This window comes from Zea mays, chromosome 2 (assembly GCF_902167145.1).
Source record: "Zea mays cultivar B73 chromosome 2, Zm-B73-REFERENCE-NAM-5.0, whole genome shotgun sequence".
Taxonomy (NCBI): Eukaryota; Viridiplantae; Streptophyta; class Magnoliopsida; order Poales; family Poaceae; genus Zea; species Zea mays.
In genome coordinates this window covers 102,352,181-102,368,749 of record NC_050097.1, presented here as the reverse complement: position 1 = coordinate 102,368,749, position 16,569 = coordinate 102,352,181, and the positions used below count along the sequence as shown (strand labels likewise).

The 16,569-nt window shown below is 43.6% G+C and overlaps 1 protein-coding gene across 1 annotated transcript; it reads left to right on the top strand.

The window, feature by feature from the left end:
* The first annotated feature begins 14,147 nt into the window (after window positions 1–14,147).
* Window positions 14,148–15,900, top strand: pht12 (phosphate transporter12). Its single transcript, NM_001112348.1, is given in 2 exon segments — window positions 14,148–14,721; window positions 14,786–15,900. Coding segments are annotated over 2 exon segments (1,530 nt in total). The 5' UTR covers window positions 14,148–14,220; the 3' UTR covers window positions 15,815–15,900.
* The last annotated feature ends 669 nt before the right edge of the window (window positions 15,901–16,569 follow it).

Genomic DNA, 16,569 nt, shown 5'->3' with positions numbered 1-16,569 from the left:
TAGAAATAGGAACAAAAATCACATCCCTAGCTAAGATGGAGAGAATAGGATAGGACAACTTATGTTCATGCCACCAGTTTAGGATATTGAAGTCCTCATCAAACTTCTGCAAAGTGTCACTATCCAGGTAGGAGGACAGCTCTATGTCAAGTGAACTAAGGCCAGCACTAGACTGTGCTTGTTGAAGCAAAGCAGATGTTGCTGTTCCACTACCAAGGTTAGGTGTGGTAGAACCAGGATAAGGGAACTCAGAGGTACAATCAGATGCATAAATCAATCCCCAGTTTTGTTTTGTTTTACCTTTGACAGTTGGAGGAGGAGGCACTCGCTTCCTAACTGCACCAAACTTTAGATCATATTTATTAAACATTGTAGACAGTTCACTTTTCACACAGGTATAGTAAAGTGAGTAGTCAAGGTGGCGCCCACCGGTTCCTCACGGCCTTCCACACATGTGAAAACCACAGATATTCAGATAAGTGTATGTAGAAATTCACGAAATGAGAGAACAAATAAGTGTATGCAGATATTCAGTTCATATAAACAGATATTCAATAAATGAGAGAACAAATATTTCAGCCATACAGATTGTCCATCTTATCTTCCATACAGATTCATAAATATTCACTAAATGATAGATTCACTAAATCCTAGCAGCTTTATTGAGGACAGTGTTTCGATTGTGTTAGATACATCTCAGCTGCAAGGAATCTAGTTAAACGTTGTGGCCAGTATCTCATTTGAGGGAACCAAACCATAGATCTTCTTTCTAAATAATACTTGAGCTCTGGAGGAGGGAGCTCTGGAGTGCGTCGCGCCGGGAGGAGGGAGTAGGGAGGTGGGAGCACCGGGGCTCTGGAGGAGGGAGCAGGGAGCACTGGACTGCGCTGTGAGCCACGCACTGAGAGGCAGGTGCCAGGACGGAGTGTGTTGTTAGCTGCGCCTGGAGGATGGACCAGAGAGCACCGGACCTCTGGAGGAGGGAGCACCTGAGTTCGCCGGAGAAGCAGGGAGCCGGCGAAGAGGCAGGGAGCTCTGGAGGAGAGGCAGGCGCCCGGGACCGAGAGCACCGGAGGCAGCCACACATGGGACCAAGAGCACCGGAGGCGCATGAAGAAGTAGGGAGCACCGGAGGCAGCCACGCATGGAGAGAAACCCCGAGAGAGACCGAGAGCCAGAACCGGGAGCCGCTGCACGGAGAGGACGCAGGAGCGAGAGAGCGTTAGAGTTAGGGTTACACGGCGAAGACGCTCAGGGAATAAATATACACGAGCACGATGCGTACTGCGCTTTTTGGGTCGTTGAATGTCCGCGTAGGAGGCAACCCAGGTAAGTTTGTGGAGCTGTGGGCTGTGGCCTGTGGCGCTGGGATTCGAATGGGCTGTTTAAAGGCCTGACTGATAACGGGTCGTGCCCAGGCTAGCCCAACAGGCTCAAATGCCTGTCAAGCCCGGCACGCTCTCCGGGCCGGGCTAAGCCCGGACCTGCTTCAATCCGTGCCGTGTCGGGCTCGTGTTGTGCTAAAAAAACATGCTTCGTGCGGGGCTAACGGGCCACATGCTTTCTGGACGTCTATAGCAGCACCTAAGGAAACTACCTGGGCCCCACTTGCATGCACGCCATGCGACCAAGACCAAGCCAGAAAACAACCGCCCTTCCCCCACACATATGGCCGTGTGACGCCCTTCCATTGGCTCACGATATGTCGTTTCATGTTTGGCACCCACACGAATCTGGTCTGTTATGCGAGATCTCATGTGTATGTAACCATGTGCTCCTTCACGTGGTCGAATCCTAGCCAACAGAACCGCAACACGGCATATTAAATCTGAGAATTAATAGATGTGTGCATTATACTATAAACCTATTTTGACTCGTTCGTTCTAGGTGCACTAACTTCATAACAACGTCAATTTCATATTAGTAACGTTATTTGGTCATGCCACAAGTTTATTTAATTAATTAATTGTTCAATAGTTATAAACAACATTCTAATTAAAATTAATGTATAGTTTTTGAATTACAATTTTATAGACACAAGTTAATGTGGTCAGTACCAACTTAGATGTTTTCAACTAATATTTGTTTAATATAAATGCTACGTCTAGTTATTGATTCTTGCGTATCGTCGCGCCGTTTGCGCGTCATTTGCGTGTGTCGCGCGTGCTGTTTCGTGTGTCGCTCGCGCTTGTCGCGCGCTGTCCGCGCGCATTATTAAACTGCTCGCTTATAATTGCTCGGGTCAGTTAATTAATTATTGATTCAATTGTTCAATATTAAAAATAGTAATTTAGTCAAAGCTAAGTAGTAGTTTTAATTTACACTTGATAAATGTCAATCAATATATTTATGCCAAACTAATGTTCTAACCAATACTTGGTTAGTGTAATCGCATTATTTGTTAGCGATTATCACGCGTCATCGCACTATCTATGCGTTGTTCGCGCGTGATGTTCTTGTGGCGCGTGTGCTGTTTGCGCAAGTCGTTGCGCGTCATTCGCGTGCCGTTTGCGTGTCGCACTACATCCTATGATGAGGGTAGCTCTAGTGAAAAGAATCATGATTTGTCTTCTCTTTTTGCTAAACTTACCATAGAACAAAAGGAGAAAATCAATGAATTGATAAAAACCATTAACGAGAAAGATGAAATCTTGGAATGCCAAGAAGACTTGCTCGTTAAGGAAAACAAAAAAAATTGTTAAGCTAAAAGATGCTTTTCCTCTTGATGTTGGAAAATGCAAAAACTTGACTAAAGAGCTAAATACATGCAATGATTCAATTTTTTGTCTTAAAACTGAAAATGCTAGTTTAATGGCTAAGATTGAGGAATTGAATACTTGCCATGTTCCCACATCTACCATTGACCATATTAATATTTACACTAGTTGTAGAGATATTGATGTTAATGCTATGAATGATCACCTTGCTATGATTAAAAAACAAAATGATCACATAGCTAAGTTGAATGCCAAAATTGTCGAGCATGAGATTGAAAATGAAAAATTTAAATTTGCTCATGGTATGCTTTACAATGGGAGACGCCCTGTCATTTAGGATGGGGTTGGCTTCCAACCTAGGAGCCAAAACAACATCAAACTTAATGCTCATAGAAACAAGATTTCCAACTTTGTTAAGGGCAAGGCTCCAATGGTGCAAGATAGAGAAGGTTACATTTTATATCCTGAAAACTATCCTGAGCATAAGATTAGAAGAATTCATGCTAAGAAATCTCATCATGTTGCTCATCATGCTTATATTTACAGTAATGAGGTCTCTAGTTCTAGGCATACAACTTATATTAAGATGTCTAAGAATAAGATTGTTGATGCATCAAATGAACATAGCATGTCATTTAAAACCTTTGGTGCATCCTTTGTTCTTACTAACAAATCCGGCAAAGTAGGTGCCAAATATGTTGGGGGCAAGCACAAGACTCCAAAGACTTGTGTTTGGGTACCCAAGGTGCTTGTTTCTAATGTGAAAGGACCCAAGACCGTTTGGGAACCTAAGGACAAGGCCTAAATATGCATTCGATGGAACAAGTTGGATAATCGATAGCAGGTGCACAAACCACATGATAGGGGAGAAAAATTGGACAGGCTAAACCTCTAGCTACAATCACTTCGGCCACGGTCCAAAATTTTTTCTAGCAAAATATTGTTTGTCGCTTTGGTATGCCGAAGGCCATTACAGTTGATAATGGAACTCAGTTTGATGCCGAAATATTCAAGGCTTTTTGTGACCAAATTGGTACAAAAATACATTTCGCATCATTGAGACATCCAGAATCAAATGGATTGGTAGAACGAGCTAATGGAATCATAATAACAGGGATAATGAAGTCAATCTTTAATCAGCCGAAAGGAAAGTGGCCAGACGAGTTGATAAAAGTAGTATGGAACCACAACACTGTTGTCTCAAGGTCAACAGGATTTACCCCGTTCAAGCTTCTATTTCGTGACGATGCAATAACATCGGAAGAAGCAAGAACGGGTTCAATAAGGACCCTAGCTTCAGCAGAAGACAAAGAGGATTGCAAAATAACAAAAGACGCCATAGAAGGGACTAGGCTCCAAGCGGTAGATCACATCAATAAGTATCAAGCTGAAATAGTTAAATGGCGTGATCGGAAGGTAAGACTGAAAACATCAAACCAAGACACTTGGTGCTTCGGATGGTGGCCAACCGAGATACAGTGGGAAAACTTCAACTCAAATCGGAGGGTCCTTTCTTGGTGGTGTATTCGGCAAGACCTAGATCGTACAGGCTGAAAGACATGGATGGAAACGACATTCCAAGGTCATGGAATGCAGATGAACTCCAGAAATATTATGTGTAAATCTTGTAATATTCTTATTTTTTCAATATGGCACCCTTTTCCATTTAAGAGGGGAGAAAGGTTATTAACAGGGCCATAGGTTGTAATTTTTAATTTTTGAGCAGCCCTGTGCAATACACGGGCCAAATTCCCCCACATGTAAAATGTAAGGATCTAGGATTACACCATCGAGTGTAAAAAAGTATGAAGAAGCTCCAAAGTCGTCCCTAAGGGGATGTAGAGCTAGAATGCCACCTAAGTGAAAGGTGAAGAAGCTCCAAAGTCGTTTCCAAGGGAATGCAGAGCTTAAGTGCCACCTAAGTAAAAGGTGAAGAAGCTCCAAAGTCGTTCCTAAGGGGATGCAGAGCTTAGCTCCAAAGTCATTCCCAAGGGAATGCAGAGCTGAATAACCACCTAAGTAAAAGGTGAAGAAGGACACACCTTCATCATTTTACAATATAAACATGAATATAAGTAATAAAATGAAAGAATACAGAGGAATGAAGATAATATTTGTTATATATTTATGATTCATTTGTCTTCATTAAACATGAATAAGCATTAACAATATCCATATTACAATGGTACCTTCGGTTTGCCGGAAGGTGGGAGGGCGAGAATGGCTCGAGAGTGATTATAATTCAGTGTGACCAGTATGGGGGTACTGTTCATCTATTTATAGACACGGGACGCAACCTGGATAAAATTACATCCATGCCCTTGAACATTTTTTTACAAGCAACTAAAACTAATAGGTCCATTTAGTCCTTTTTCCTTCTCTGCTTGCTCTGGGCTAAAGCTATTGAGCTTCGGCATTCTGCATTGTCACCTCTACGTAGAGTCTTCGTCTTGTGGGGCTAAACCGAGGCTGAAGGTAGCTTTGACGAGCCTTTGTATTATTTTGTCGAAGGTGTTTTTCCTTGAGACCTTCCACGGAGAAGAAGACCCCCAGCAGTAGCCCCTTCGCTGTGCTAGATCGTTTTTCCGTAACGAGCTCGGTCCGCGAAAAACACGAAGGCTTCGGAATGCCGAAGGTCCGAAAAACACCTTCCTTGAGCTCATTGTCAAGAAATGGTTAAAATATTTTAAACGTCGGATGGTCCACCGCTCAGCAAGTGTAGGCAATATGGCGGTTCGCCTTCTCCCCCTGCAGCACTCTATAAACAGACAGGTTGGTGAGGAGTTACCACAACATTCATTGCCATTGCACTGTTGTGCTGTTAAAATTTTTAACCATAGTCGAAGCTTGTCCAGATCGTTTGCTGTAGTCACACGCTTCATCGTTCGAAATCACCTTCGGCTTTAAGAAACCAGAATACTCAAAATGGCTCGAGTAAGGTCCACCGCTAGGGTATCACGCGAGGGAGATGATGCTGAGACAACAGAGACAACGTCGATATCAGAAACAATGAGGCGATTAGGTCTAGTGACATCGGAAAAAGCTATTTCCGAAAGTGAAGCTGTCGAAGCTGAGAAGATTGCAGCTGAGGACGGAAGTGATGATGAGGCTGAAGAAGATTACAACATTTTAAGCCCGTCGAAGCCAAGCCACATTGAATTTGGGAAATCCACTGTAACAGCAGACGGTATGGTTATAATGAAAAAGCTCGGTTATTTTGGGGAGGTCGAGAGTAAGCTTGTCCGCTTTGCTTGGGATGAGGTGATTCCGGAGCCAAAAGAGGACGAAGTTGTTGTTTTCAAGAGCTTCTTCAGGGCAGGGCTTCAGTTCCATTTACATGAAATGATAGGAGAAGTTTTAAAGAATTTTGAAATATATCTTCATCAGTTGACACCCAATGCCATCGTTAGACTCAGTGTTTACATATGGGCTCTCCGAAGCCAGGGTATGAGTGCTAATGCTAAAGCTTTATGCCGAGTGCATGAGTTACACTACCAGACGAAAGGCAGAGCAGATGGCCTTCATAAGAACTTTGACTGCTATAACTTTGTGTATCGAAAGGATACCAAGGCCCTGGTAATCGGCTACCACACCAAGTGGCCGACCGAGTGGACGAGTGAATGGTTCTACATAAAAGCTGATGAGAAGAAGAGGGAACAATTGATGTCTATGGTCATGAGCCCGATGAAATTAAGCTTCGAAATGACAAGGCCCTTGTGCCACATGCAACTTGGCTCCCTGTGCCAGCTAGCCGAAGTTGAATTTAGAGTGGTAGCTACTGAGATCAGCACTAGGGACTTAGTGCAAGAATATTTGGCAAATAGACCATTTCCATCTTCTAGCAGCTAGGGGATGCTAAAGAAAAAGGAGGGGGGAAAGTATGAGCTTGTTCAGCTCCCCTGTCGCTTCAAATTTGAGAAATAGTTCAAGAAACCATGCAATGAATGGCTGGAAATGATCGAAACCATGTGCAATGAGATTTTGGGCAAATATATGAAGAAGGAGGACCAACAAATGACTGCTGCCTTAGGTACCCGGCCGAAATGAAGGCTGAACTGGGTGATGGATGCGTTAAACTTCGAATACCCAGATTACTAGAGGTTTGATGGAGGGGCTAGAGGTGTGAAAAGAAAAAGGGTTGCTAGCATCCTGAGCAGGCAAGCTTCTCGCTCAATAAAAGAAGATGAGAAGGCCCTAAAGAAAACAAAAATAGCGCCAGAGCCGAAGGCAACAATTAAGAAGCCCAAGCTTGATCAAAAACCCTCTAATGAACCGAAGTTCGACGAAGCAACAGAGAGAACCCCTCCGTCGCCAACTGATGTCGAAGTGGTTGAAATTTTGAAGGTAATGACTGATTCTCCGCCATTCAAGCTACTAAGTCCTCTGGGATCGAAACTGACAAAACTTTTATAGAGGAAGGAAACGCCCTCGGCTACAGAAGAGAAGGCTGAAGGGCAAAAGAAATGACGAATTGTGAATATAATGCAAGCAATTGAACAAACTCCGAATTCAGCTTCGGCGATGAAAGTGGCAATTCCTATAGATGCCGAAGATGCTAGCGAAGCCGAAGCTGAAGAACTAACAGCCACAATGTCAGAAGTTGTCGGGCTTGTATCAGATATGGTTGCAGATGTGATTGTAGAGGCAAATGTAGTTGCAGAAGAAGACATGGCCGCAGTGCCAGATGAAGGATAGGAAATTAAAAATACTCCTTCAACCGAGAGGGATTTTGATCTTCGGCACTTGGGCGGTTAGGAACTGTCTGAGGAAGACAAGTTGGAATTGAAAGAATTTGCTATATCTTGCGGTTACCAGCCGGGATCTTTGCTCTTCGGCGGGGTTGATGAGGAAATTCTAGGATGCATTCGTGACCGCGGCGGGGCGAAGATAATTGGCACTCTATCCAAGAGTGTTGGATTCCCGAAGCTGGAGGCCGACCTTAGCAGTTACCGACGACAACACATTGTCGGTAGCCTATTTTATTCCAATTTCAAGGTAAGACCTTTGTCTTTATTTTTATTACCTTCATGATGGATTGAGTGCTCTAACTTTAACTTGTTTTACAGAGCATGTTGTTAAGCAAGACGCTGAAAATGCAGCAGGATACTGAGGATAGAAAAAACAATGTCATAGTTAAAGTGTTGGAGGACAAGGTAAAGGAACTTGAAGTTTCCCTAAAGGAAAAAGACATCCTTCTGCAAACAACCGAAGGTTCCCTCGCAGAGGCACGATCTCAAAATACTAATTTGAACGAGGAACTGGACGAAGCTCGGACAATTTTTGGCATAAGTACAAGTCGCTTTAACCGCGAAACAAAAGAGCTCGAAGTGAAGGTCAAAGCCAAAACCGAAAGAAATACGAAGCTACATGAAGCTTTTGAGAACCTTCAGAACAAGTGTGCTGATTTTGCCACCTGGTGCGCTAATCGGTTGAAGGGGATATTCAACTCGGTTGGAGCTGCTTCTGTAGAGATTACCCCTTCAGCCAAAGACATCCCCGAGGCCTTTGATCATATTGAAAATGAAGTTGAAGCCCTTGACGAAGTTATCACTGGGCACGGGGATTTCTGTGCCTTGGTGGCTTCACGCGGCACAGCTGCAGCTTTTATGAAGGCTGGGTGCACTCACGCCAAGACTGTTAATAAACCAAATTTCAATCTTTCGACATCAGACCTAGTTGACTTCCCAGCCGAAGCCCGAAGCATAGGGAACAGATTCATCACCCAAATCTGGGCAAAAGGCGGGCGTGAACTGGCCGGGGATGAAGCACGAAAACTACTTAACTCTATATGAAACTTTTACATGTCTTCTTTACCTTGGTTTTCCTTTTATTATATTTCTTGATTAATTTATACCTTCTTCTCTCTACAGGACGGTGTCGCCGAAGGTCATTATGCCAAAGCTTGTTTCGAAGGGTTGAAGATTCTTCGAACTTCCTTTTGTAGCTATCTATAGAAAGCTTAGGATCTCTTGCCAAAGATTGTAAATAAACAAAATATTGTACTTATTTGTGAATACCATGTAATATAATTTTACCTTTTCGCTCCTGTATGAACTGCTTTGTTGTGGACGAAACCATCGCTTGCAATCTTTTTGAGCCGAAGGCGAAAAACACCTTCCCTTCTTTTCGTTCACATCGAAGCATTTTTTCATTAGAGAAGAAGTACCTTCCCTTCTTTTATTCAACGAAGCGTTTTGTCACTGAAGATAGGCATCTTTTGTCTTTCTTGTTAATGTCTGCGCTTTATGTCATGATGATGATCCTATGAATGTCTAATGAATGTTTGTATGAATGCAAAAAATGATGTGATGAATTGTGCAAATGTATGCCAAAAACACACCTAGACTCTGCATCCCCTTAGGAACGACTTTGGAGTCTCTTCATCTTTTACTTAGGTGGTATTTCAGCTTTGCATCCCCTTAGGAACGATTTTGGAGCTAAGCTTTGCATCCCCTTAGGAACGACTTTGGAGCTTCTTCACCTTTGACTTAGGTGGCATTTAAGCTCTGCATCCCCTTAGGAATGACTTTGGAGCTTCTTCACCTTTGATTTAGGTGGTATTTTAGCTGTGCATTCCCTTAGGAACGACTTTGGAGCTTCTTAACTTACTCTGTGTCCCCTTAGGAACGACTTTGTAGCTTCTTGTCTTTAGGTGACATTTTAGCTCTAGATCCCCTTAGGGACGACTTTGGAGGTTCTTCATGACCTTTTGCACTCGATTGTGCAAATCCTGGTGTTACATTTTACATATGGGGGAATTTGGCCCTTGTATTGCAGAGGGCTAAACAAAAAAATGAAAATTACAACCTATGGCCCCATTAAAAACCTTTCTCCCCTCTTAAAAGGAAAAGGGTGTCGTAGGGGAAAAATAAGAAAATTACATTGTTTATACATAATATCGTCGAAGCTCATTCGCATTCCAAGACCTGGGTATGTCGTTGCCGTCCATATCTTTCAGTCTGTAGGAACCGGGTCCTGACGAAGATATCACCAAAAAGGGGCCTTCCCACTTGAGCTGAAGCTTCCCCACTGTATCAGGGTTGGCCACCCTTCGAAGCACCAAATGGTCTGGCTTGATGTTCTTCAATCTTACCTTTTTGTCACGTCATTTGATTGTCTCGGCCTGGTATTTATTGATATGCTCTATGACTTGTAGTTTGGTCCCTTCTATGGTGTATTTTGTTATTTGGCAATCACCTTCGTCCTCTGTCGAAGCTAGAATTCTTGTTGAGCCCGTTCTTGCTTCTTCCGGTGTAATTGCTTTGTCACTGAATAGAAGTTTGAACAGAGTAAATCCTGTTGACCTTGACACAAAAGTGTTGTGGTTCCACACCACTTTTATTAATTCGTCTGGCCACTTTCCTTTAGGCTGATTGAAGATTGACTTCATTATTCTTGTTATTATGATTCCATTTGCTCTTTCTACCAAACTGTTTGACTCTGAATGCCTCACTGATGCGAAGTGTATTTTTGTGCCAATCTGGGTATAGAAGGTTTTGAATGTCTTAGCACCAAACTGAGTTCTGTTATCAACTGTTATAGCCTTCGGCACACCGAAGTGACAAACAATATTCTGCAAGAAGAATTTTTGGACCGTGGTCGAGGTTATTGTAGCCAAAGTCTTTGCCTCAATACACTTATAAGAATATTCTAGTGCCACTACAACATACTTCAAGTTGCCTTGTGCTGGTGGGAGTGGCCCTAACAAATCCAGGCCCCATCTTTGCAATGGCCAGGTTGGATGTATTAGCTGGGTTAAAGACGAAGGTTGCTTCTGGTCTCTAGCGCATTTTTGGCAATTTTCACATTTTTGAACTAAATCTGCTGCATCCGAAGCTGCCTTTGGCTAGTAAAAATATTGTCTGAAAACTTTCCCCATCAAAGGTCTAGACCCAATGTGGGCCCCACATAATCTCGCATGTATCTCCCCTAATTCTTGCCCTTCGGTTCTGGACAAGCACTTGAGCAATGGAGAGCAAACTCCATGCTTGTACAATTCCCCTTCTATTATTACATATGGCCTAGTCCTTGCTTCCATTGTTTTATTATAAACTTCATCATCCGAAAGACAGTTGCCCTGGAGAAAAAAGATACAATCTTAGTCCTCCAATCTTCACTATGTACTGGTGAAATTGTGAGCACTGCTCTTTCCATGAGCTCGACTGAAGGTGCTTTTATTGTTTCAAAAAATACTTCTGAAGGTAATGGGAGCCCCTGTGCCGCTGATTTGGCTAGCAAGTCTGCATACTCATTTTCTCCCCTTGGGATATTCTTTACAGAGAATCCTTCAAAAGAGGCTTCCAACCTTCGGACTGCATCTAGGTACTTTTCAAGCTTTGGGTCTCTTGCCTTACTGCTCTTGTCCACATGACAAGAGATAACTTGTGAATTAGTCTTGAGGATTGCCCTTCTTATACACATTGCCTTAAGTTTCCGAAGCCCTAAGAGAAGAGCTTCGTACTCTGCAATATTATTTGTACAGCTGACGTCTAATTTTACTGCATAGCAAGTTCTGACTTTGGATGGTGCAACTAGAAAGACAGTTGCCCCTGCGCCGAAGGTCCCCCAAGACCCATCACAAAATACCATCCAGGCTTCATCATCGTTTATTCTTTCTTCATCTCGAGCCCCTGGTGTCCAATCAGCATGAAGTCTGCTAACGCCTGAGACTGGATCAAAGATCTACAGACATAATCAATGGTAAATTTGTTGAGTTCAACAGCCCATTTTCCAACTCTTCCTGTAGCTTCTCTGTTCCTCATTATATCCTTCAGAGGTTGTGATGAAGGTACGATTATGTGGTATGCTTGGAAGTAGTGTCGAAGCTTTCTGGAGGCCATTAATACAACATACAATACCTTCTCCAACTATGTATAATTCTTTTTTGATGGACTGAGTACTTCGGAGACGAAGTATACCGGTGCTTGCTTTTTTACTTGGCCATCTTGTTTCTCTTGTACAAGCGCCGCATTAACCACGGCATGGGAAGCAACCACATATAGAAGTAATGGGGTTCCTAACGAAGGTGGGATTAGAGTTGTTAGATCTATCAAATAATGCTTCAGCTCTTCGAAGGCTTTCTGCTGAGCTGGACCCCATTGGAAAACTTCAGCTGATTTCAACACTTCAAAGAAAGGCAGGTTCCTCTTTGCTGATCTTGAAATAAATCTGTTCAATGACGCCAACCTTCCTGCTAATCTCTGAGCCCCCTTTCTTGAATTTGGTGGTTCCATCCGAAGGATAGCCTCGATTTTGCTTGGGTTAGCTTCAATACCCTTTGTTGATACCAGGCAACCAAGAAACTTGCCCTTCTTTAGTCTAAAGACACATTTTTCTGGATTCAACTTAAGACCAGCCTGTCTGAAATTAGCAAATGTCTAATGCAAATCAGCAACATGGTTCTCTTGTTTCGTGCTCTTTACTATGATATCATTGACATAAGTTAGCACATTTCTACCAATCTGGGAGTGAAGAACTTTGGCAGTCATTCTGCTGATGCTTCCTCCAGCATTTTTTAGCCCCTCAGGCATCCGAAGATAACAATAGGTGCCACTAGGTGTTATAAAGCTTGTCTTCGACTCATCGTCCTTTTTCATCCAGATTTGATGATAGCCTGAGTAGCAATCCAATAAGCTCATGAGTTTCGAAGTAGCTGCTGCATCCACAAGAGAATCTATTCTTGGTAATGGGAATTCATTCTTCGGACATGCCTTGTTAAGATCCGTAAAGTCAATACACATTTTCCATTTGCCATTTGCTTTCTTTAACATGACGGTGTTGGCCAGCCACTCTAGGACCTAGAGTCTAGGTATGTTACTTCTCTGATAACGCCGGCACTTAGAAGTCTTTTCACATCATTTCGTGCACCTTCGGCTTTATCATCAGAAATTTTCCTAAACCTCTGCTTTCTTGGTCTGAAGGACAAGTCCACATTGAGTGATTGCTCAATATGTCTCTATTGATGCCACATAGATCATTAGCCGTCCAAGCAAAAACATCTTCTGTGTACCGCCTGATGAAGGGTCCTTGCACTCCAACATGTTGTACCCTTATGTGTGCTTCTTTCTTTTGCCTCTTGTTAGCTGGTTTAGAGCTTGAGCCCCCCTGTGATTGGGAGCAACAGCTTCATAGCCGAATGTGCCACAACTTGGTTGGTTTGCGAAGCCATCATTGGGGTTGTGGAAGTGAGTTCACCGGAGGTGGATGCCAATATTGTTCATTTATTCTCAAATGCTATTAATTAAGAACAAGACAACACAATTGTTAATGGTTAAAGACCTTCGTCCTTTGGAATATTATTTTCTCTCGGATATAATAATCTTTAGACGAAGGTCATGAAGGACACACCTTCATCATTTTACAATATAAACACGAATATAAGTAATAAAATGAAAGAATATAGAGGAATGAAGATAATATTTGTTATATGTTTATGATTCATTTAGATTAATTAAACATGAATAAGCATTAACGATATCCATATTACAATGGTACCTTCGGTTTGCTGGAAGGTGGGAGAGCGAGAATGGCTCAAGAGTGTGATCACAATTCAGCGTGAACAGTACGGTGGTACTGTTCATCTATTTATAGGCACGGGACGCAGCCTGGGTAAAATTACATCCATGCACTTGAACATTTGTTTACAAGCAACTAAAACTAATAAGGTCTATTTAGTCATTTGTTCTTCTTTGTTTGGTCTAGACCGAAGCTATTGAGCTTCGTTATTCTGCATTGTCGCCTCTATGTAGAGTCTTCGTCTTGAGGGGCTAAACTGAGTCTTAAGGTAGCTTTGACGAGCCTTTGTATTATTTTGCCGAAGTTGTTTTTCCTTTAGTACCTTCGGCGGAGAAGAAGACCACCAACAGATATACTCCATCCCTCCATTACAAATTATAATTCGTTTGACTTTTTACCCTACATTTGACCATTCGTCGTATTAAAATATTTATAATTATTATTACTTTTACCGTGATATCGTTTACCATATAATATACATTAATAACTTCAAAATTTTCATTTTTCGTAAACATTTTTAATAAGACGAGCTCGTTAAACTTGTTATAAATTTGGACAAATGAGTACATAGATACTTACGTCCCTGAAGATTCTGACCAATAGACGGCGTAGTAATTTCTGCACAATCCCATTCCAGTGACATAGAAATTATTTTGTTTTAGGTAATCTATAAGGTCCATTCCACGCGTAGAACTTGTCGTACATACTAGTGTGTTGCAAGAAGGATATTCGGCACATATCCATTTGCCCAGTTTTCTGAACGCAGTTGGCGAGAATAAACTATGCCTAGGAGTGTTGGATCATTCAGTTAGGCTTTTATGTTGGTGTCTTATCCAATATAAGCTATTGCAAATGATCTCCATATGTCTCCTACAGGGGACACAACCCTGAAGCAAACCTCTTGAAAAAACGACAGTTTCTGACACTCCATTTCTCTGCAGGCCGGAGTGGCTTGCAGCAAGAGCTCGCGAGAGGGAGAAGAAGACCAATGGCTCTTGGGCAGCAGCTGAGAGTACTGCACGCTCTGGATGTTGCCAGGACACAGCTCTACCACTTTATGGCAACCGCAATCGCCGGCATGGGCTTCTTCACGGATGCCTATGATTTCTTCGCCATCTCCCTCGTCATGGATCTCATAAGCTACCTGTACTACGAGGAACAGATTGATCGCGGCGTCAAAGCCACCATCAACGGCATCGCTCTGTGTGGCGCCGTGCCGGGGCAACTGGTCTTTGGCTGGCTGGGCGACAAGATGGGCCGCAAGCGCATCTACGGCGTCACGCTGCTTCTCATGGTGGTCACCTCCCTGGCGTCGGGCCTCTACTTCGGCACCAACGAAGCGTCGAACGTGGTGGCCGTCCTCTGCTTCTTCCGCTTCTGGCTTGGCTTCGGCATCGGCGGCGATTACCCGCTCTCGGCAACCATCATGTCCGAGTACGCCAACAAGAGGAGACGCGGCGCCTTCATTGCGGCTGTTTTCGCCATGCAAGTGAGTAACGATGCTGTAGCTAACTCGTCTGCATTACATGCATTGATGGCCGGAACAATCGCAGGGTTTCGGCAACCTTGCAGCTGGAATCGTTGCCGTGGTGGTATCAGCCTCGTTTCTGAGGACCAATCCAAGAAGGAACGCTAACTTCGTCTGGCGGATCGTTCTCATGCTGGGCGCGGTTCCGGCGATCCTCACCTACTACTGGCGCATGAAGATGCCCGAGACGGCGCGGTACACCGCGCTGGTGGCAAAGGATGCGAGGAAGGCAGCGTCAGACATGTCCTCCGTCCTCCACGTGGAAATCAGCCCAGAGGACGAAGCAGTCAGGCAGGACCAGTACGGTCTCTTCTCGCCGCAGTTCCTACGATACCATGGAACACACCTGCTCGCCACCAGCGCGTGCTGGCTCGCCGTCGACATCACCTTCTACTCGCTCAACCTCTACATGAAGGACATCTTCGTCGACGTCGGTCTGATTGACCCTCCGGGGAAAAACCACTTGTTCATGCGGATGACCGTCACTACCTTGCTGCACACGGGCATCGCGCTCTGTGGTACACTGCCGGGATACTTCTTCACCGTCGCATTCGTGGACCGCATCGGCCGTGTCAGGATTCAGCTACTGGGATTCACTATGATGTCCGTCTTGACAGCCATCCTCGCAGCCACTTATGCGTACTGGAAACGGCAGGAAACAATACAGCGCAAGATGGGCTTCGCAGTCTTGTATGGCTTGACCAACTTCTTCGCCAATTTTGGTCCCAACACCACAACATTCATAGTTCCGGCGGAGATTTTCCCAGCACGGATGCGCGCGACGTGCCATGGCATAGCCGGCGCATTCGGGAAGATAGGCGCCATCATCGGCGTGTTTGGCTTCATGTCCAACATGGAAGAACACGGCGTCGTCCCAAGAAAGCTGTGGGCACTATTTTCCTCCAACCTAGTCGGCCTTGTGTTCACCTTCCTTCTACCGGATTCCAAAGGTAAGTCGCTGGAAGAGATGGCCGGTGAAACGGAAGAACAGCAGCAGCAACAGGACGCTGCAGTAGTTGCCGCGGCCGACCATATAAATTTGGTGCCTATTTAGCACGCCCAATGGTCACTGTTTGTTGCACGCAATGGGGTGCGTGGCACTACTTCGTGATATGTGAATATTTCATAGATCTTCTTCTACTGTGCTCTTCCCAATATCCATATATATGTTAGCAAAATTATTTCATTTAAACTTGGATTAGACGACCCTTAGCACACATGACCATCACTACTGGAAAAGCTGGATATTTCTTTTCTATGTTGACACTAATCAGGTCGTACACCAGCAAATGCTAGCATGTTCGATGCCACACACGAGTACACGACCTATCACAAACAACATGCTACTATCAGATCAGCGAGACCCATTAAGAGAACAGTTAGACCGATTCAGAGCCCATTTATACAAAAAGAACTTGGGAACACCTCCCAAGAAGACCGGGTGGGGAGATGCATGCTGGTGTTTGTCCAAAGATCGGTAAAGCTTCATAGAATGCCACTGAATTTTAAAGAGACATACAACGATTATTTTCCAAAATAACCGTTAGTGAAAATGTTGTTTTTCATTGGCCTCTATCATTGGCGGCACTCAAAAACACCAGTGCAAATATCTCTAAAACCGTCACTATAGAGCTTCTGTGTTCTAGTGAATAATAACAAGTGAGTGAAAAAGTTGTAAAAAGATAAATAATGGATGTAAAAAGTCTATTTATGTTGGATATCTCCATCGATTGTGACACTCTTGTTTATATAGACGAAGAGTGGTCCTATCCTAAGAGGAAACAAGTTCAGATTATATTCTCAAGTTTC